The sequence below is a fragment of the Muscardinus avellanarius genome (assembly GCF_963383645.1).
Source record: "Muscardinus avellanarius genome assembly, chromosome: 4".
NCBI classification, from domain to species: Eukaryota; Metazoa; Chordata; class Mammalia; order Rodentia; family Gliridae; genus Muscardinus; species Muscardinus avellanarius.
The window spans coordinates 64,123,010-64,143,784 of record NC_137789.1 but is presented as its reverse complement, the minus strand read 5'-3'; the positions used below and the strand labels follow the sequence as shown (position 1 = coordinate 64,143,784).

Below are 20,775 nucleotides of genomic sequence, written 5' to 3'. Positions count from 1 at the left end.
ACCTCTACTAACCATAAAATTTGAATATAGGCATACCCTTGGTAATAGAGGTACTATGGGAAGATAAATTTAGAGCTATGGTGTTTGTAGAAACCGCCATTTGATGCCAATGAAAGCTGAGGCCCAGGAAAGCTGCATCCTTTACCATTTGTGTTGGAACCAGGTCCCTAGACTCAAATCCTGGACCTTTGCTCTTTTTCTAATGCACACTAATGGGCTGAAATATTGATTTACTTAAAAAAAAAAAACAGTCCCTACGCTTCTGCATTTTATTATCCCCAGGTTTTGGATGAGAAGCTGAAACTTGAAGATGTGAAATATCTTTCACAGGGATACATGCTACTAGAACTAGAAGTTTGTTCCCAGGCAAGAGGCTCCATCCAGTAGCCGGTTTTCTCTGTCCAAGTGGAGCACTGATGTGATTGAGGGAGAACCATCCTGGCAGAGATCCTCGTGTTGTTCATGCAGCCAACAAACATTTATTAAGTCCTTACTGTGCTAAGGTGGGTCCTGCTTCAGGCCAGGAGTTACAGCAAGGGACGAATTGGTTAATCGGCTTCCTGAGTGTTGGTTAAGTGAAAGAGATGGGGGGCAGTGGAAGTTTGAGGTGAGGTGGGGGTGAGATAAGCTACACGACTGGAGCCAAAGTTCCTTGAAAGCAAACGTGGCTTCTTTGACAGGGCCACCAAAATATGTAGCATGATGTCCCAGACATGGGAGGACGACGAACAAGGGAATGAATTAGTGACTGACCAAAAGCGACAGGCAGATGAACTACCAGCTACCACTCTTGTAAGGCACGCTCTTCACCCAGGCTCATTTCCTTCTCAGTCTTTCCCCTAGCCATAATGGGGACTGTTGGACTTGAAGTTGTTTCATTTATGTGTCTGAATTCCCAGCACATATCAGAGTGTCAAAGGAACTCTAACATTAAGAGGTTAGGACCTAAGATGACCGTTTCCCCAGTGCGGTAACTTTTAAACGAGTCTTGTGTGGTGAGATGGAACTCAGGTGATATCTGCCAGAAAGAGATGGTTGGGTTTGACCATGACTAAGAAAGGTTTTGATTTGAATCAGATATTACAGAGTCTCTCCTTGTGACTTTCCACGTGAGACTGCAGAAATACTGGAACGTATCTCGGGATGGGGATTGGAATTACACCTGTTAGCCTAGGAAATATATAAATACGGAAGTGGGAAAATGGGTAGAATGCCCCCGTGTTCCATCCCCAGTACCCCCTCCACAAAGCCTGGGGTTCAGTGTATAATAGCATATCAGCAGTAATGCTCCATACTACCATGAGTGCATATCATGTGTATCTCCATGTCGTGTAAGCCGTGAGATTTAAAATGTCTCCAACAAACACTGGATGATAGATCATCCCCCTGTTCACTCACTCAGCGAACTCGTCCTTGCATTTAGCAGGTGTTGATATCATAGTAGGTGAGGCTAGGAGGGACTCGATGGCAAATTTGCACATGATCTCACCATTTACGACCTGTCCACTCTGTGTGCCAACTGCTAGATTTTCTATTATTCTTGTGCATAATAGTAACATCAGGATTTAAACACCAGGCGCTTGGTCTGGACAATATTTCCAAAGTCACAAGGATTCCAGAAAACCTCTGTATAATAAGAAAGGTTTTTCACTCACCTACTTTTACTTTATGATGTACAAAATTGTCAAAACTACAAAAAATGCCACAACTGGGAATGTTTGCTGGGAAGAAGAATGCTAAGACAACACCGAGGGGTAACCCCAGGAAAGTGAGGGAATATCTGTCATGACTGATCAGTGGTGTCTCACCATTGATCTCTGGCAAGTTGTACTGGAAAGGATGCTCAGGGTTCCAAAGTGCAATATTGTATTTCCAATTAAAATGTAAAAACAAACCTTTTTCATAAAACACATTGGCCTCAGCACTGGGAAGTGACTACAAAGCCCTGAGCTGATTGAGAAAAGCTGAAAGCAGACACTGTAATTGATAAAGGAGATAAGTCAATCTGTGTCCTTTAAAGAATAATGAGTTCCATTTTTCATCAAAAAGATCTCCTTGTGCCGAAGAAACATTCTTTCAATAAATCTACTTAATGGTTTCCCCTCTAATGATATATAACATTGCGCTTTGGAATGGAGCTCTGCAGCGGGTCCCTGCCAGGGACTGACTGCAGGCCACCCATTATTTGCATTGGTAATTCAACCAACAGCAACAACAATAATATATGCAGGGATGATTCCCAGGAAGAGCTGCTGTTCCAGGGGGAAATACTGAAGGCCTTCCTGGGTTCTTTCAGCAGGTGGAGGGCATGGGATTTTGAACGAATAATCTGTCACTAAACTTGAGATGCTGTGCAGTTTCATCCCCCCCGCCCCCACGGCAGCTCTGAGCATGACTGAGCGTGCAGTGATCCATCAGCTCTGAGGATGACATGGTGTCAGACAGCTCCGGTTAAGTGCTTCAGATACTTGGGCCGTGAGAACTGATTAGCTGGGTTTGTTCCCCGAGCTCATCACTCTCCACAGACCTGCTGGCCTCGGTGTGTCCTCTGTGTCGGTGTCGCTCGCAGAAGGTAGCGTGTTTATTGTGTTGGCTAAACCGAAGAGCCACTTCTGTGACCCTGCCTGAAGCAGCCCCCGCCTCATCTGAGGGCGGAAGGCTTGGGTGGCCAAGTCGTGGCAGCAGAAGAAAGGGCCTGTCCCCTTCTGAGTAATGATTTAGGGCCCTCTGTGCCCTTGGGTTAGGTGGCGGGACTAGGTTTCAAACCGCTTACCTTTGTGAACCTCAACTTCATAAGCGTGCTATTCTTTTCATCGGGACCCAGCTTTATGTAACAAAATCTATTTCCTCCAAGGACACCCAGCCCTCCTCATACTGCCGGACGGACGGACTTCCCCACATGGGAGTCATTAGCGACAACCCTCAAGTTATTTCCTTATGGTGCTGTTTGTTTATTCTCCAGTCCTGTGTGAGTCAAGCCAGATCATGGTTCGTGGTGGTTTTGCTTGTGAAATCTTACATAATCACACCCTATTGTCAGGTTGGGTCGAGCAGTTAGACCATAGAGAGTTTTCCCATTGCATAATGTCTGCAAATCAATAAGGAGAAAGCCTGGACAATGAGATGACGCTGGCTGGCCAGCACCCAGGAGGCGGTTCTGCAGTTTCGCAGATACAGCTGCCCTCTAATTCCACCGCTGGCCAGGGTGACTCGGCTGGGTGGCGGCCTTGCCAGTGGGTTTCGCTGAAGCGATATTTAAAAGACGAGAGCCGAGGAGCAAAACAGCAACAACAATAATGACACTTCACACAGAGACCGACCAAATTTTTACTGCATTTGCCCCACACTGGATTCCAACATGCTGGTCCAGAGCGCGGCTGGCTTAGAAGCATCTCCAGCAGGCTTTCCCTTCCCCGCCATGTACATTATTTATTTTGATCCTACTCACTGTCCCAAGTCCAGAGACATTTCATAAAGACACTTGATGCAAACAGTGAGAGGCTACAACACACGGATGGGGGTGGGGCATGGCTTCCACGACACTGAGTAGAATCCGGGAAAATGATCCGCAGAGGCAAGACGCCCCCGAGTTGCTGATGGCCATGGAGCTCAAAACCCACAACTGCTTGGTTTTGTCTTGTTTTGCTTTTTAAAATTCCTGGAGTATATTGAAACTACTTGTTCCTAGCATTATTTTCATTTGACCTGATTTAAAACATATTTGTTTGCATACATCTTTGCGGAGTGCACCTTAAGGTTATTTATATCGATATAGGATGAAGGTTACAAATATCTGCATAAAAAGAGAAACGGGGTGACTCTATATGAAGACAACAACCGTCACGTTCCACAGCACGTCATTGGTTAATTTTCGAACCGTCAAGCATTATTTCAAATGAGAGAGAATATACCTGAACACAAACGCCACGACAAAACAACTGTAACAGAACCGAACCCAACTTCTCTATTAATCATTTTAAAACTTGAGCCCTGTTTCTAACACTTTTCATTAATTGTTATTTTAAGCTCCAGTAGCAGGATCAGATTTCTGCTGCCTTGGGCAAATGAGTTATGATCTGATCTCAAGTTCCAAGGGAAATGCTCAAAGTTCTATTTTTCCCCCTAGTTGAATAAACAGTACCACATATATTATCTCTTGTGTTAGAATAGTGTTGTCTTCACATGAGACTCAAATAATGGTATTAGTCATTCATTTCCTTGAACACAGACATCCCCATGCGTGCTGACAGGTTTATAAGGAGCGGTGGCAGCCGTGGGTTCACGGGGCTGCTAGATGGCCGGCTTGGATTTCTTGCAGTCCTCAGCGATGGAGCCCGGGTTTGCCTGGTTATTGTCCGCTTTCTCTCTTAGATGCTTGGCTTGTCTGAAAGATTAATACATTAACAAGAGCTGAGGTCCGGGATTGCACATCTTCAGACATGTTTATTAGCAGATGGCACATAAGATTCAAAGGTCACCACAAAAGTGACATTCTAAAGTGAAGCAACAATATTTATGTTCAGATAGTCTGCTGATGAGATCATGTGGAAATGGTTTTGATTAAATTAGCTTATAAATGGTTGCCAATCTATAGACAACTTAAAATGCCACGTCTGTGTTCCAAATGTTTTCTTCTTACCTTTTAAATATTAATGACCCAGTGCTAGGGGTTTTGCTGTTGCTTTCTGGGTTTCTTTGTTTTCTTGGGTGGGGGAGATGCTCACTGAACTGTAGGATCAGTAGATCTGGTTTTCACTTCCTTGGTTATCTATTCTTCTTTGAATTTGAAAACTGTTTTCTCCTGTGTGTGTGCTGAGACCTCACTGGCTGTTCACATTGCTTTCAAAGAGTTTGCATTCTATTGTATAAATATAATTGCTTTCCATATTTTTTTTAGCATAAATTGGGTCTCTGGAGAGACCCAAAATTCAGTTTCTTAGATAGGGCCTTATGAACAAACCTCATTAAAAAAAAAGCTAAGCACAGGATTTTGGAAATAATTATTACAGCTGCATTTTTGCCTTTGTAGCCCCTGGGAGCCTCACTTCTGTGGCGGTTCTGAGTGGTGTTCATGGAGCAACATGAAAACCCAATGCACCAAGGACGGGGTCACCCCTCCTCTCTTTTCTCTGTTGTGCCTACAACTTAGCAAGAACAGGCATGAAGGTTTTTTACCCTAGAAATAGGTTAACCAGAGGATGCCCAAGGAAGTGAAACACAACATTTTGTAAGTTTTGCAAAATCTCTACAGTCAACATGTTTATGAACATTTTAAACATGAGCATTAACATGCAGAAATCATGATTAATTTATAGGTTAAAACTTAATAGGTTAACCTATAAAACTTACAGGTTAAGACACATTAGGAGATGAATATGACCATATAGATTATTTTCATTCATCTACATATCATTATGTTATGAATAATTTGGAAGATTCAGATATCATTGTCTGGAATGTTTTTGTCTTGTAAGTATAGCAGTCTCATCTTCTGTACTGTTATAAAATTAAAAATGTAAAGATACTGATGGAGGATTTACTCACTTTTCAAGAGAACCCTTTTCAATATTCATCGCTCCATCAATTGGATCCAGTCCTTGTTCAGAAAATTGTTTCAAGGCACTTAAAGCTGCCTGAAAATGAAGACAAACAGGAGAGCTACTCACTTACTTCAATGAAATGCACAGGTAACTGTAAAATCAGGTTGAGATATAAAGACTACTGTTTGCATTCACTTAAATAAATGTTTTTTTGCATCCTTTAGCAAAATTAAATTTGAAAGCCTGCATTACCATACAGCATCGTATACATGTGTACACACACACACACACACACACATATGCATGTACATATATATATATTTTTTTTCCAGAACTATGAGGGCTTCCTTATTAGGAAGGTTGGGGAAAAGAATTTCGATGAGTCTTATGCCTTCTCCCTTATCCATAATTTTGCAAAATCATGACATTTCATCAGCAAATGTAGAAGCACCTCAAGTAAGCTTTACAATGACAGTATACTTTCTCCTCACATGGCTGTACATTCTCTTCCTTCAGATGTGAGAACATCAGATAGTCCCACCTTTAGTACTCTTTCCAAGTTAGCATAATGTTCAATCTTATGGATGTTCAATCTTATGGATGCTGATCCCCAAGCAAGTGTAGAAGGTATGAAGGTATGTTCAGAGGAAAGGGAAAGAGAGAATCCAGGCTCCCGGCAGGCCTGGCCTCAGCGGAGCCTCTGAGGTGTTGATAGGCCCAGGAGGCGTGGGATGCTGACGGGTGTTGACAGGCTGGTGGAGCCTGGCTGGATAGCTGGGAGGCACCAAAAATGCAATGCTGATAAGATCTACAGAACTTGTTGACACTCTTGTGCACGGTCCAAATTGTTATTTCTTCGAATAAGAATTTGATTCCTCTTGCCCTCCCCCCAGCGCCTTCCCAGCCCCATTAGAGGGGCTCTGTTGAGTCTGGGAGAGGTGGCGGACCTCAGGCTGTTTGAATCGGCAGAGTCCCGCTGGTTCACACTTTGGGCATCTGTGTCTTCTCACTGCCTTTGAAAGAGCTAACTCTTGCAGTTTCTCAGACCTTTATCTGGCAAGGGCCCCTTTTGGGTAGCTGACTGGTGCATGATTTCTTTTACATTTCTTTTTGCAGAAGATATTTTTTTGGGGGGGTATTGTTAAATTAATAGGCTTTATTATATTTTCCCCATGCAGTTTTAGGTTTACAGAAAAACTGAGGAAGTAGTATGCAGAGTTCCCATATGCTTTTTTCTGCCTCCCTGTCCTGAACAGTTGCCCATATACCAACATCTTGCATTAGTAGAATACATTTATTATAACTGACTAGCAAATATCAATGCATTATCATTAGCCAAGTTATGGTTTCTATTAGGATTCATTTGTGTTGTACAATCTATGGATTTTGACAAATGCAGAATGACATATATCCGCCATCTCAGTATCATGTAGTTTCGCTGCCTTAAATATCCTGAGCTCTGCCTATTTATCCCTCCCTTTTACCCACACAAACACCTCTGGCAACCACTGATCTTTCTTTTTTTTTTAACCACCTCTAGCCATTTGCCTTTTCCAGAGTATCATATAGTTGGAATTGAGATAGGATAGAAGAAATAAGAAAAAGGATAAAGGCTTGAGGCTTTAGATGTAGCTCAGTGGAAGAGTGGTAAAGTGCTTGCCTAACATGCATGGATCTCCTAGGACCACAAGGAAGGAGAAGAAAATGGAATTTTTTATTCAGATGTCCCCCATACTTTTCCAGCCCTGTCACTCTCCCAAGCCTGTCACCCCCAATTTCCTGAAAAATCTATACATATTAAAATTAACAAAAAAATTACAGTTGTCTTATGTACTGTTAACTAATCCTACCCATTAGGAGTTTAAACAAGACAGACTCCACATCTTGAGAAATGTCTAATTTAAGGGACTTTCACACATTCTCTCTCTGACAATAGAGACTACAATAGGAATCAGGAAGATGCCTAGGCCACCACAGACCATCTTGTGATGACCGGCCTGAGGTCATCCTCATGTTCCTTCACCTAGTGTCCTTTAAGGGAGGATCTGGGAACCCTCACTCTGCAGGTGGCCCACATTTTTGAATATGTATCCCTCATTTTTTCTAAATAAATCTCTGCCTCTACTGACAGGTGCTGAAAATTCTTTTCTGTCATGTATGTCAAGGACATCATTGGTCCTGAATGGAGATCCCCATCTGTCTGGGAACTCCTCAGGATGCTGTCCTGGAGATATCTCCTCTCTCATAACAGAATCATACACCATGCATCCCTTTCAGACTGGCTTCTTTCATTAGCAATGTACACGTAAGGTTATTATAGGTCTTTTCATGGTTCATTTCTTTTTATCACTGAATAATAATATTCCATTGTATGGATGTACCACAGTTTGTTTACCCTTTCACTTACTAAGGGGTGTCTAGATTGTTTCCAGCTTTTGGCAATTATGAAAAAATTATAAACATCCATACACAGGTTTTAGTATAATACTCATTTTTTCTTCTCTTTCTCTTGGTCTTTCTGGATTTGTTTGTTTGGTTTATTTTACCTTGTTTGCAAAACCGAGATCAAACCCAGGGATGGTGTTCTACCACTGAGCTACATACATCCCCGGACCCTTTCAGTTTTATTTTTTTATTTTGAGATAGGGTCTAGCTAAGTTTCCCAGGCTGGCCTTGGACTTGCTATCCTCCTGCCTCAGCCTCCAGAGTTGCTGGGACGACAGGTAGGCACCACTGTGCCTAGTGCTATTTTGCTTCTTAAACCCCAAGTCCTATTTGCAATCCAAAGTAGCAATGTGTCATTTTCTTTCTCTTTAGGTTGCTTCTATTCTCATTTTTAAATGGAGGCCCCTAGATCCTATGTGCCTATCTGAATGCCCACACGTGTCTGCTGGCCTGGGCACACCGTGCCACAGAGGCTGCTTTGCTCAGGGCTGTTTTCATCTTGTCTCTCCAAATCTGAAGCCCCATGGGAGATGTGTCCTCTCCCATTACTCCTGACCTTGGCCCTGGCTCATGCTGTGCGGCAGGTGACAGCTAGCACAGGCCTGGGGAGGGGGTGGGAGCAGCCTGGCTCCTTCACTGGAGTATCGAGCTGGCCTTGACTCGTGTCCCCCTCATATGTGGCAGTCCTAGGCCGAAGTCCCTCAGAAGGTGATCTTACTTGGAAACAGTTATTGCAGATGCAGTCGGTTAACATGAGGTCACATGGCCTACTGGAGTTGGGCAGGCCTGGCCCCTAATTCAATACAACCAGCCTCTTTATGAAAAGTGGGCACTTGGACCTAGATCTGCACTCAGTGGGAATGCCACGTGAAGATGAAGATGGAGATTGGAGTGATGCCCCAGAAGCCAAGGACATCAAGATTGTTAGCCAACCGGCAAAGGCAGAGAGACAGGAAGCAGGTCTTTGCCAGCTCTCTGAAGGCCTGCCTGAGGTACCGTGGTCTCCGCCCAGCTCCTCACTGTGATACAGTAGGCTTCTGGCATGCGAGACCCCCAGTACGGGTCAACTGTCACAGCGCCTCTTGCAGCAAGTACAGGCTCATCCCAGGTCCTCTCTAAAGATAGCAGGATCGCCTCTCTCTTTGTCTCTCTCTTTGAACGTTTCCCTTTATTATCTTTTCTTATAAAAATATTTTGTTGTTACAGAAAAATCAGGATCTACAGACAGGCAAAATGAACTGAAGTATTCATACTCTCCCTCATTTGGCACTTGTTGTATGCCTTTCCATATCCTTTTCTGTCCCCTCCCCTTATCCACACACTTTAACCTGGATCCAATCTTAACACGGTTTGGTAACCTGCTTTTTTCACTGAACACGAGTGTTTTTTATGCCAGCAGAGACACTTCAGGAACATCATTCTCATGGTTGCTCAGTATCTAATATGTATCTAATATTACAGTATGTAGTACTCCCTCCTGTATTTAGCCAATCCCTACTGCTGGACATTGAGGCCCATTCTGATTTTTAAGCTGTCATTAATACCTCACCAAGCTCATTGAATTATTGTGAACCATCTCAATACTTTCATCATGATAAATCCTTAAAAACTGAATGTCTGAAAGACGCCTTTTTTTGGTTTTTTTTGTAGTTTTTTTTTTTTGGTAATAGAGATAGAAACCTGAGGATAGTCTACCTCTGAGCTACATCTCCAGCCTTTTTATTTATTTATTTTTTTAATCTTGTAACAGGTCTCGCCAGGTTGCTGAAGAGTCTTGCTAAGTTGCTGAGGCTGCTCTCAAACCCGCAGTCTTCCTGTCTCAGCCTCCCAAGTAGTGGGATTACAGATGTGCCCAGCTCCCATTTTTAATAGATTGTGGTCTATGCCTTCCATCTGTCCTTGGAGATGTACCCACTCCAGCAGTGTGAGTTTCTTTCGGTGTTTCTGAAATTACCTCTCAGAACCACTTTGCAGGCAACACGAGCACACCAGTATTGTCATTTTATGGCCCCACCTTATTTTTAATTTGTTCATCCTGATCATTTACCTTACTCACTAAACTTGGCTTTAGTGAAACGTGGCTCCATTAAAAGACTAAATTTACCTCTGAAAGACCCAGCTTTGGGTCCCCTCGCCCCAAAAAAGAAAGAATCTGCAGAGGAATTTGACTGTCTTTTAGACTTGATTGGGCCTTGCACAGCTCAGGTGACGATGCTGAGAACTGTCCTGTGGGAGTGCACATTCTCCTGGACTGGTTCCATTAACCGGAGCTTGGTTGTCCTGTGTCCTGTGTGGACGGGAGCCAAGAGCCAGGTGCACTTGCTTCTAGGCTCCAAACACCAGTTCATGCCTGATCTTCTTTCCCGAGCTTCATGGAGCGGGCTAATGAACTTAGAGCTCTTTAGAGATTCAACAATTTTGAACAAATAATAAACTATTTTGTTCTGATCCACTAACACTTGAGTTATTGGCAGGGATGTTCATTTTTATCATCTTTTTCCCAAATGGACCATGAATAATTCATTGAGTGCCAGAAAGTTTAAATTTGCCATGTGATGTTGCTGAATGAGATGCCTGAGAGCTCAGCTCTCAGTCCTGTTTTATTCCCAACAAAACCAAAACAATGGTGCAAACCAGTGTTCACACTTTTATTTCCTGGAAGGTCTAGGGAATCAAATCTAGGGCCTCACGAATGTACCACTGAGTTATATTCCCAGCTTCCACATTTGAAAAAAAAATCTTAAAAAATCATTTACAGGCTAATTGTAGCTCATTGTCCTTAGTTACCTTGGCATACTTGGTTCCTGGTGTTGCCTGAGCACCAGGAACCATATACCCTGCTTCTCCAAGCCCAGGGCCCTGGCACCTGCTCTCCTCCACCCGAAGAGAGCTGCAAGGCCAGGTCTCAGAAGCAGGGTTGGTGTTTCAGCTTCTGAAACATCTCCTGAATGACTTTATCATTATGTCGTTCTAGTCCCTGTGCACTGTTACAATGCTTGACTGTCGCCGCTCAAAGAACATCCTACAGGCTGGGAATGGCAGTGTGCTCTTTCCCTCAGCGCCATGAACGGATTTCCAGAATTCTTGCGTGACTGCTTCCCTCCAAAGGTATGCTTCAAGGCTTCCAAGTAACATTCCCTTATCTATCTGATGAGATCATTCAACCCACATCTTATTGATAACTGCAAATACAATAGTATGTCAGTATGAGAGGACTTCCTTCTAATTCATAAAAGGCATAGTTGACAGTTTATCTTAAGCTCTGTCAACAGTACCAGCTACCATTCTGCGAGCATCATTGTGCCACAGGCCCTTTACCTGCATGACCTCAGGTGTTATCACAGCCTGGCAATGAGAACACAGAGGCCCAGAGAATTCACTAACCTACTTGAGGTAACACAGTACTAGTGGTAGGGCAGAGATTTGAACCCAAACTATATTCCTAGTCATATCACTTATTTCCTTTAAACTTAACCCCTTCACATTCAGCCGCCCCAATTTCAGCATGACTTCTTTCAATCTCATTATTTCAAAATCACTTTTACTCATTCTGTTCATTGTTTCTCAAAGTAATAACTTGAGGCAAGCAATAAGTTACCTCCATTTTTCAGAAAGGGAATTTATTATCTTGGGGAGGGGGCCCCACAGCCCCTGGGGTGATTGCTGGGGTTCCTCCGAGCACTTCTACAACACTCACAACTACAGCTAATGCTAGATGACTACAGCAATTATTTTGTCACCTAGAATTACCCAATGAGCACAAACAGGTGACTTGATTCTCCATTTCTCAACATCCCGAGGGGAATGGATCTTGTTCCTTTTTCTTCCTCCTGTCTCCCTTTCTCTAAAAAGACTTTCTGATTTCTGACTGTCTATGATGGTAAGAGGGAGCGAGGAGCTTTAGGGTGTTGCTGGGATTGAGAGATGTAGTATATCATGGGGAGAAGTGGTTCTGGACTGCAAAGGTGAAACGGACAGGATGAAGGTCATTTGAGCATGACACATCAATAGCCATGAGCTCATTCTGCTTAGGAAAGCAAAGATGGCCCGGGGCTGTGGACCATGAGCCGTCTCTTACAGGTGTAACAGAACATGCTTGAAGCTGCTGCCTCCTTGGCTTGCCACGAGTGACTGAGGAATCGGGGGCTCTCCGCCCACTTCCCCCCGCAGGTCACTACCCACTACTTTCCCAAAAAGAACATTTATCAATTAAAGAATTCCACAGAAGAATATGGGTCAGCTTCCCTTTCTGGAGCAAAATGAAAAGGACCCATTACAGTTACCAAGACCCAATTATATACTAAGGTCAACAAGCAAAATGAGCCTTGGCTATTGGATCAGTTGTTTCAAAGAACAATGGATAATGGGGTGGCTTCATGAATGGGTACTAAAACTTAGCAGTCCACAGAAGCATTTTATTACAAGCCTCCAAACTTGTCCGAAAAAAAGGAAAATTGACGGAATTCTCATGTTTAAATGACGCCAACTGAATAAATGGTTAACATGCTAGAGGCCAGCTGCTTTAAAAAATTCCAAACATATCACAAATATGCTACATAATGTTAAAGGACACTTGGAAGGAGGGGGAAATCAACTAGCCTTCATTTGGGAAGATGCACTTGAAGTCTGAGTAAGAAGCCAGTTCTAAGTTTTCTATTTACCAAGAGAATAAATAGATTGCAAGATGTTCAGCCCCTCCTGTCTGCGGCTGGCCCTCTCAGCCTGGGCGATTTGCTGTGTGATAAATGTAAAGTACTCTTGGGGCATCGTGGGAAGGAGGCAAAGCTGGGTCCTTAATGAGGAACATCCTGAATGATACAAAGCCCAAGTTGTGTAACTTCCCACTAGCTGTGGATTAGAGATTTTCAAAGATACACTAACATAAGTACCCAGAACCCTTCATAAGTCTTGGGCCATAAACAAATAGACAACTCACTGATTTCATTTCCAAGGTCAGAAAACGTTTTCCTAGCAAATCACAACAAACACCCTGGGGGTCCATTTGGATGTTACCACAATCTACCAGCCACAATCTTAAACTTCAGCCTGTGACAACTAATGTGTTCTGTGATTTAAAATAAGAAAAAAAGAGAAGGCACACCCAAAGTGTTGTTTCATTTGAATGCAGACAGATCAAAGAAGTATCTTAAAGAACTTTCCTGGTTTCATTCCTGTCTTTTTAGCTCTACATGTGTATCCTTTGCGTGTGTGTGCACGCGCGCATGTGCATGTGTGTGCTTCCTTTAGAGGAAAGCATCTGCATAGAGATGTGGAAATATTTTTGTCCCTCAAACAGTTTTACAACTGTTTAGTGAGTGAAGCCCCGCAGGTTCCAGAACAGATGTCGCCACCAATTCACGTGTCGCTTGTTTTGTGTGTAGCTATAGAGATGCCAGAAACACGATGCCACTAAGATACTTACCATGCCTGTTGTCGGTCCGTGGTGTGTGTGTGTGGTGCGTGTATGTGTGTGTGTGTGCGTGCGCATGCAGAATGGAGGTGTGCCTTTCCAGGCATCTCTGTAATTTGTAACTCCCCTCTTGTCAATCAGCAATTAGCAAATAGTGCTGGAGGCAGCGCCTCTTCCTGCTTCCTTCTTGGGGATTAGTTTGTAATGACAGCGCAGTGTGGCGCATAGGTCATCTCCAGAGACAACAACGGTCTCCATTAGCGGAGTGTGAATTTTCTCATCCCCTGAAGACAAGCCGTTTTTTTCAATGCCTTTGAACAAGATGCCCAACGAGTCCTTGGATTTCTTTTTTTCCATGTCACACTTTTCCCACCAACTTATCCTGATTCCCAGAAACGGACAGGCTGTTCCCATTAAAGTCAATGGTAACCACACATGTCTGAATGAGGCCTTTACTTTTTTTCTTAAGTAAGTGTTCAAAGTTTGTTTTCCTTTGCCTTCTCTCCCCAAAGTGCCTGCTCATGTGGAAGTCTTCTTGGGAGCAAATCGAACTGCTAGATGCAGCTCAGAAAGCCCACAGTGGTCATGTAAGCAGTTAATTAAATCAGTCTCCTGCCAGGGAAAATGATAGGCTTCCCATGCGAACATCTTTGTCTGCAGTGGGAGATTCTCTTACTTCTCATCCCAGTAATCTCTGAAACTGATTCTCTATTAAATCACTTAAATGACTGAAAAACCAGGAGGTTCTTTTTGTCTGCTTTATATTTTAATTGAATTTTTTATTGGTGCGTTAGAGTTGTATATAATGAGAGTCATAGGCAGAAGTTTCTTCAGTAAGCTTAAAAGTTTATTGCCTAAAGAATATGAATTCTTTGTGTGTGTGTGGTACTGGGGATTGAAACCAGAGCATTCTATCTCTGAGCTATCCACCCAGCCCTATTTTCTATTCTTTATTTTGAAACAGGGTCTCACTAAGTTGCAGAGGTCCTCACTAAGTAGCTGAGGCTGGCCACGGACCTGGATCCTCCTGTCTCAGCCTCCCAAGTATTGGGATTACAAGTGTCACCATGCCTGGCTAAGAACATAACCCTTTCTTTCTTTCTTTCTTTCTTTCTTTCTTTCTTTCTTGTGCTGGGGATTGAACCCAGGGGTGTTCTACTTCTGAGCTATACTTCCAGCCCTATTTGAGTTTTTATTTTGAAACAGTGTCTCACTATGTTTCAGAGGACCTCACTAAGTTGCTGAGGCTGACTGCAAACCTGAGCTCCTCCTGTCTCAGCCTCCCAAGTATTGGGATTACAAGTGTGTGCCACCATGCCCCGCTATTTTATTTTGAAATAAGGTCTCACTAAATTGCTGAGACTGGCCTCTAACCTTCTATCCTTCTGTTTTAGCCTCCCAAGTACTGGGATTACAGGCTTGTGCCATCATGCCCAGTTGAATATTTATGTTTCAAAGGGATCTGCTTCTTGCTCTGAAAGGTCTTTAATTGAAAGCCACATCTCGCTTTAAAACAAGAGAAACCGAAAGGAGAATTTTATTTCTAAACTTTACCACACTGTGGTAGGCCCTTCAGTCTACTTTATCTCAGATGAATCAATGATATGCCTTAAAAAAAAAGGATTACTCTGAGCTTTAATTAACCCACTTGCTGCTCCACTTTCTAACAATTTCATTATAGCCTCTACTCTCCATTCATGCTCCCTCAATCCTATTAGTTCAGGTAATTTCCATAAAATTGGCACTTTATAAAATGACTTGCCCTTGGAACAAAAGAATGTCTGCCAGCTAAGGTGACGGTTACTCCTTGTGGAGGGAAAAAAGTTGTAAAAAAAAAAAAAAAGTAGGAGGGTAGGTGGCCAGAGAGACACATAGATTTTCAGTAGTTCCCTAAAACAGGTGTTTTGACTCTAACATTTGGGGAATTAGCTTTTTTTTTTTTCTTTTTTAAAGAGCATTTAAACTGCAGCTTTAACCAGGACCTTTCAGTCTGCAGTCAGGCTCTTTGGAGGTAATCTACATAGCTGCTAGCCTTGAAAACAGTACAGAGCTGAATCTAAAGCAGGATTAACTGTGCCCAGGAATGTTTTCAATGTGCTTGGTGCAAATGTGCGTGTGCAGTGCATCCCCACTCTGGGTCTTCCTCTGTGTTCTGTTTCCCCAACAGTATTCCTATTCAAATTACTGTTTTGCCCTTTTATTTAATTTTTGTGTATACATGTGGTGCTGGGGATTGAACTCAGTGGAATACTGTCTCTGATTTATACCCCCAGCCCTATTTTATTTTTTTATTTTGAAACAGGATCTCACTACGTTGCAGAAGGCTTCACTAATTTGCTGAGGCTGTCCTCAAACCTGTGATCCTCCTGTCTCAGCCTCCCAAGTACTGGGATGAGGTCCTCCAGTCCCTTTTGGAGACATTTTCCAATTACTTAAGGACTTCTCACAAGGACCCACCTCTTAAAGGTCCCACCATTTTATAAGAGTGCCACCCCAGGACCAAGCCTTTAACACCTGGATGTGCCTTTGGGGGACATTTAAGATTCAATCTATATCAGATTCCAAATGCCAAGCCCTCTTCCTTGTTCAGATGACAGAGAGAGTGTATTAGTTTTCTCATGCTGCTTTAACAAATTACTGCAGACTTATCTACTTAACAAAACACAAATGTATTATCCTAGAGTTCTGAAGGTCAGAAGTCAGTTCTCACTGGGCTAAAATTAGGGTGTCAGCAATTCTTTTGGGGGGACTCCAGAGGAGAATCTACTTCTTCTCCCTTTCAATTTCCAGAGCCACCCATAATCCTTGAGTCATAGTTCCCTTCCTCCATAATAAAAAATAACCAACTTGTGTCTGACAGTTCTTTCCTAGTACATCCTTTTCTTTGACCAAAAGCCAGAAAAGTTTCTCTGATTTTAAGGATTTGTGTGATGAGTGTGGACTCACCCAGACCGCCCAGGCTAATCTTCCCATCTCAACACTTGTGCCTTCACGCTGTCTGCAAAACCCCTTTTGCACGTGAGGCAGCATACGCTACCCCACATACGCAGGGGCAGCATTCTGTCTTTCGTAGAGAGCAACGATGCTATTAGGGGCACAGGTGAGGCTCTCCCAGCGCCCAGTCGTGCAAGCTACTTATATGGGCACTTTGTGCCAAGTCAGAAATAATGAAACAAGGTGGGCTCGCCACAGGTTTGAATCAGTGGGACCAATCAGTCAGAGACTGGACATTCCAAACTGTGAACAATTTTTCTCTTAATAAATTATTTCAGGTATTTTGTTATAGTGCTGGAAAACTGACTAACAGAGTTTGTCCTTAAACACATTATTTTACCTCTCTGACCCTCCTGTTCATTGTTTGTAAACTGTAGGCTATAACGCCTGCCGCACTGGATTATCTGAGAAGTCAGTGCCTGGACTCTAGTGATATGGAGGGGTGTATTATACATTTTTCTTTGCATTGCTCTTTTTTGAATCCAATATCCAGCGATGAATCCCTATACTTCTTTGCTCTTTCCCTGTTCATTTAAGTCCAGTTTCCTATATATCTTAATTTTATTCATCCCATTGTTCTCTAATTGTTCTTCCCAAGAAAACTCTCTCATGAAACTTCCCTCTGTTTTTGGCGGGTGGGTACTGAGGATTGAACACAGGAGCAGTCTACCTCCAAGCTACATTCCTAGCCCTTTTATTTTTTAGTTTGAAACAGGGTCTTGCTAAGTTGTTGAGACTGACCTGGAACCTGTGATCCTCCTGTCTCAGCCTCCAAGTACTGAGATTAAAGGCATGTGCCACCACCCCTGGATTAATCAAAAGGATTAAGGACTTCAACTCTAGAATAGCATTCAGTATCTTCATACCTAACAATATCAGCAGTCAGCCCTTTGTATCAGCTGAATACCCACGTTAAAATATCCTTGACAGTCTCAAAGATGTCTTTAAAAGTTGTTTTTGAATCTATATGCCAACAGTTCACGGATTGAATTCTTAAGGCCAAGGAGCCCTATGGGAGGCAGAACAATGGCTTCTAGTGGTGTTCACGCTCTGCTGCATGGCACCTGCGAATATGCTGCTTTATGTGGCAAAATGGACTTTGCAGAGATGGAGCTGAGATTCTGAGCCTGGATTATGCAGGTGGAGCCAATAACAACACATGGTGCTTGGCATTTGAGGCCCTTTGCAAGCTATGGTGTGGGGAGGTGGGCTTTAGAGGGCTGGGTCCTCGCTGGCTCTGAATGTGGAGGGAGGGGCCATGAACTGAAAAAGGCAGCAGCTTCTAGCAGCTAAAAAGACAAGGACAGGAGAACTCTCCCAGAGTCTCCAGAAAGGCGCCCAGCCCTGCTGACACTGCCTGGGCCCTCTGCCCTATACAACTGCTGCTGTCACCACTACATTTGTAACAGTTTGTTACAGCAGCCATCGAAAATGAATACTAACCCACTAAAGGGGCCTGAGAGTTGCGCTAAGGTGCAAATGTCTGAAGCCAAAGTCTCTCCCGAGACCAGAGGGCTGGTCTGAAGTGTCCGGGGAGGGCTGCAGGCAGGAGGAGAGGGCTCCGCTGTGCCCACTCCCGAGGCCACCTTCGCCACAAGGCCCAGTCCCTCAGCATGCCCATGCCTGGCTCCTGACCCCCAGCCTCTCATGACAGCCTTTAGATCATAGCTCCAGAGATGAGCTACACACACACACACACATACACACACACGCACACACACGCACACACACGCACACACACACACGCACACACGCACACACGCACACACGCACCGCCTCTCCCCACCAACTGCAGAGCCCTAGAGACTCCATCATAGCACTGTCGGGTCTGTTAGTATTTCCCCAGGGAGAGGGGCCTGGTCTGATGGGCACTGTCATTCAACAAGTATCTATTGAGAAGAAGGCACCGTGCTAGGGACTAGGAAAATGACCGCTGCCGTGTGTGCCTTTCACGGTGTGTCTCCCATAGGGAGAAGGGTGCGCAGACATGGCCGTGTAACACGAACCCTGCTGTGAAGAAAACGCTCAACAGGGGCTGCCAAAAAAGGCACTGGATCAGGGAGCAGCAGCAGGTGGACTAGATAAAGGGCACGAGGACCGCTCCGGTCCAGGGGAGCTACAGGTGCGAAGCCCTTGAGGGAGGGGTCTGGGGAGCATGGTGAAGCATCCCAGATCTTTTTTTTTTACACTGTTATTCATGCATTGTAATTATACATCATAGTGAGATTCAAAGTGAAACAAACATACATGCACATAGCACTTGATGCTCCCTGCTTCTTCTTCCTTCCCTGTACATGTTAGTGAAATTGGTACCGAAACCTTGAATATCACGGATCACTTAATAACTGCGGTGTAGAAAAGGGCAACAGCTCGTTGTGGCAAAGCCTGGGTCCCGCCCAAGGGGTGGATGCTGCAGGCAAAGGAATTTGGGGCTCAAAACAGACATGAACCTGGAGTCTACTAAGGGCCGGAGGTGCTGGGGGAAGACCAGGCAACACCCAGGATGGGGGCATCTGTCAGGTGGAAGGATGGGAGGCAGTGGCTGCGAAGGTTTTCCAGTCTTCAGCCCCTGACTCTTTCTTATACCTGAAGGCAGGTGTATGGTCACACAGGTGAAGAATCCTAGCCCATGTGCAGTGTGTCAGCCATAGGAGAGGTAACGTTTAGAACTATGACAAGTTCGGAGTATGACTGGCCAAGTTCTCATTGAGGGGCACCACTTGGATCAGAGGGACACCCCTGGCATGTGAGCAAGGTTCTGTCCTTGCTGTTCCTTGGCATTTCCATGCAGAAGACTGGATCAGAGCCGGGCATGGTGACGCACGCTTGTAATCCCAGTCCTTGGGAGGCTGAGACAGGAGAATCGCAGGTTTGCTGCCAGCCTCAGCAATTTAGCAAAGCCCTCCACAATTTAGTAATACCCTGTTTTTTTAAAAAAAAAAAAAGCAAGCAAGCAAGCCGGGTATGGTGATAGTGGCGCATGCTTATAATCCCAGCATTTGGGAAGATGAGACAGGAGGATTTGCAGTTCAAGGACAGCCTCAGCTACTTACCGAGGTCCTTTGCAACTCAGTGAGACACTGTTTTAAAATAAAGAATGAAAGAACAAAAATAGGGCTGGGGTGTAGCTCGGAGGTAGAATTCCCCTGGATTCCATTCTCAGTACCGCAATAAATAAATAAATTAAATAAATAAATAAATAATGAATAAAATGGGGCCAGGGGTGTAGAATGCCCCTGAATTCAACTCCCAGCATAAAAACAAAAAAAGATCGGATCAGAAAAACTGCAGATTTCACTAGACATTTATGTCCCCCCCCCCAATGTACAGGCTGTGGGGGCAGTGTCAGGCTGATCCAGAGCCTCTGTGATGCTCCTGCCGTGGCCTGCTTAGACCTTCCAGGGCGCCTCGGTGAGCACTGGGTCCAGGAGGCCTTGCATAGCCAGTGACTGTGAGCCAGCAGGAGCTTCTCCTGTGACCACTGTGGGCAAGTGTGGCTGGCACTACCTCCCTCCCCGAGACCTGCGCAGGCGGAAGGACAGCAGTTAGGAGCCTGGAGCCTGGGACGTGAGTGAACACAGCTGGGCTCAGGGCCGGCTCCACCTTTTACAAGCCGTAGGACCTGAGGCAAGTAAAAATATCAACTAAAATGCCTGCCTCAAGCTCTGCACATACCCAAAGTAATATTTCTAAAATGTTGATGAGAACAGGTGTCTGCCCTGCTCAGAAGCCTTCAAGGACTTCTCATTCCTCTTAGAACAAATTCCTATGGTCCCAGAGCCCTGTGCGAGCCCGCCCAACCTGGCACGTGCCCAAGCCCTGGCCTCTGGGCTCCTAGGACTCCCTGCTTTCATCCCAGGCCAGGACTTTCACACACTCTCCTTCTGGTTCTTCACATGGCTGGCTCCCTCCTGTCACACAGTCTCTGCTCAAATGTCACCTCCTCATGACCACGTGGTCTCAATCTCCTCCCACCTGATGTTCCCCATCTCCTCAAAATGCTTATTTTTCAGTAAAATTATTTATTGCCCCTTAAAAGTTTGTTATATATTTAACCATTTACTTATTTTTTGTGTGCCTCTAATTAGACCATAAGTTCCAGAGGGCAGAGACAACACTTACTGGTGGAATGAATGAAAGAACAAATGAATGGTTAAAATAGTACCCACGTTCAAGAACATCTAGCCATGTCAAAGTCACCTTTCAGATACTATTGATTGTTTTTGCTTGTCTTTTGGTACTGGGGGTTGAATCCGGGGGGCATTCTACTTCTGAGCTAGATGTGTTTTATTTATTATTTTGAAACAGGGTCTCAATAAGTTCCTGAGATGGGCCTTGAACCTGAGATCTTCCTGTCTCAGCCTCTCAGTCCTGGGATTATAAGTG

General features: G+C 44.2%; 1 protein-coding gene across 2 annotated transcripts in view; it reads right to left on the bottom strand.

The window, feature by feature from the left end:
* Positions 1–4,290: 4,290 nt before the first annotated feature.
* The window catches only part of STAU2 (staufen double-stranded RNA binding protein 2), a gene marked incomplete at its 3' end in the record, with an annotated part of 268,811 nt that continues 252,326 nt past the window's right edge, over positions 4,291–20,775 (bottom strand). For both annotated transcript variants that reach the window (XM_080695005.1, XM_080695006.1), the window contains 2 exons: positions 5,545–5,633; positions 4,291–4,384 (listed from right to left, as the gene is read on the bottom strand). In XM_080695005.1, the coding sequence (XP_080551131.1) occupies positions 4,291–4,384; positions 5,545–5,633 (183 nt within the window). The remainder of the gene's footprint in view (positions 4,385–5,544; positions 5,634–20,775) is intronic.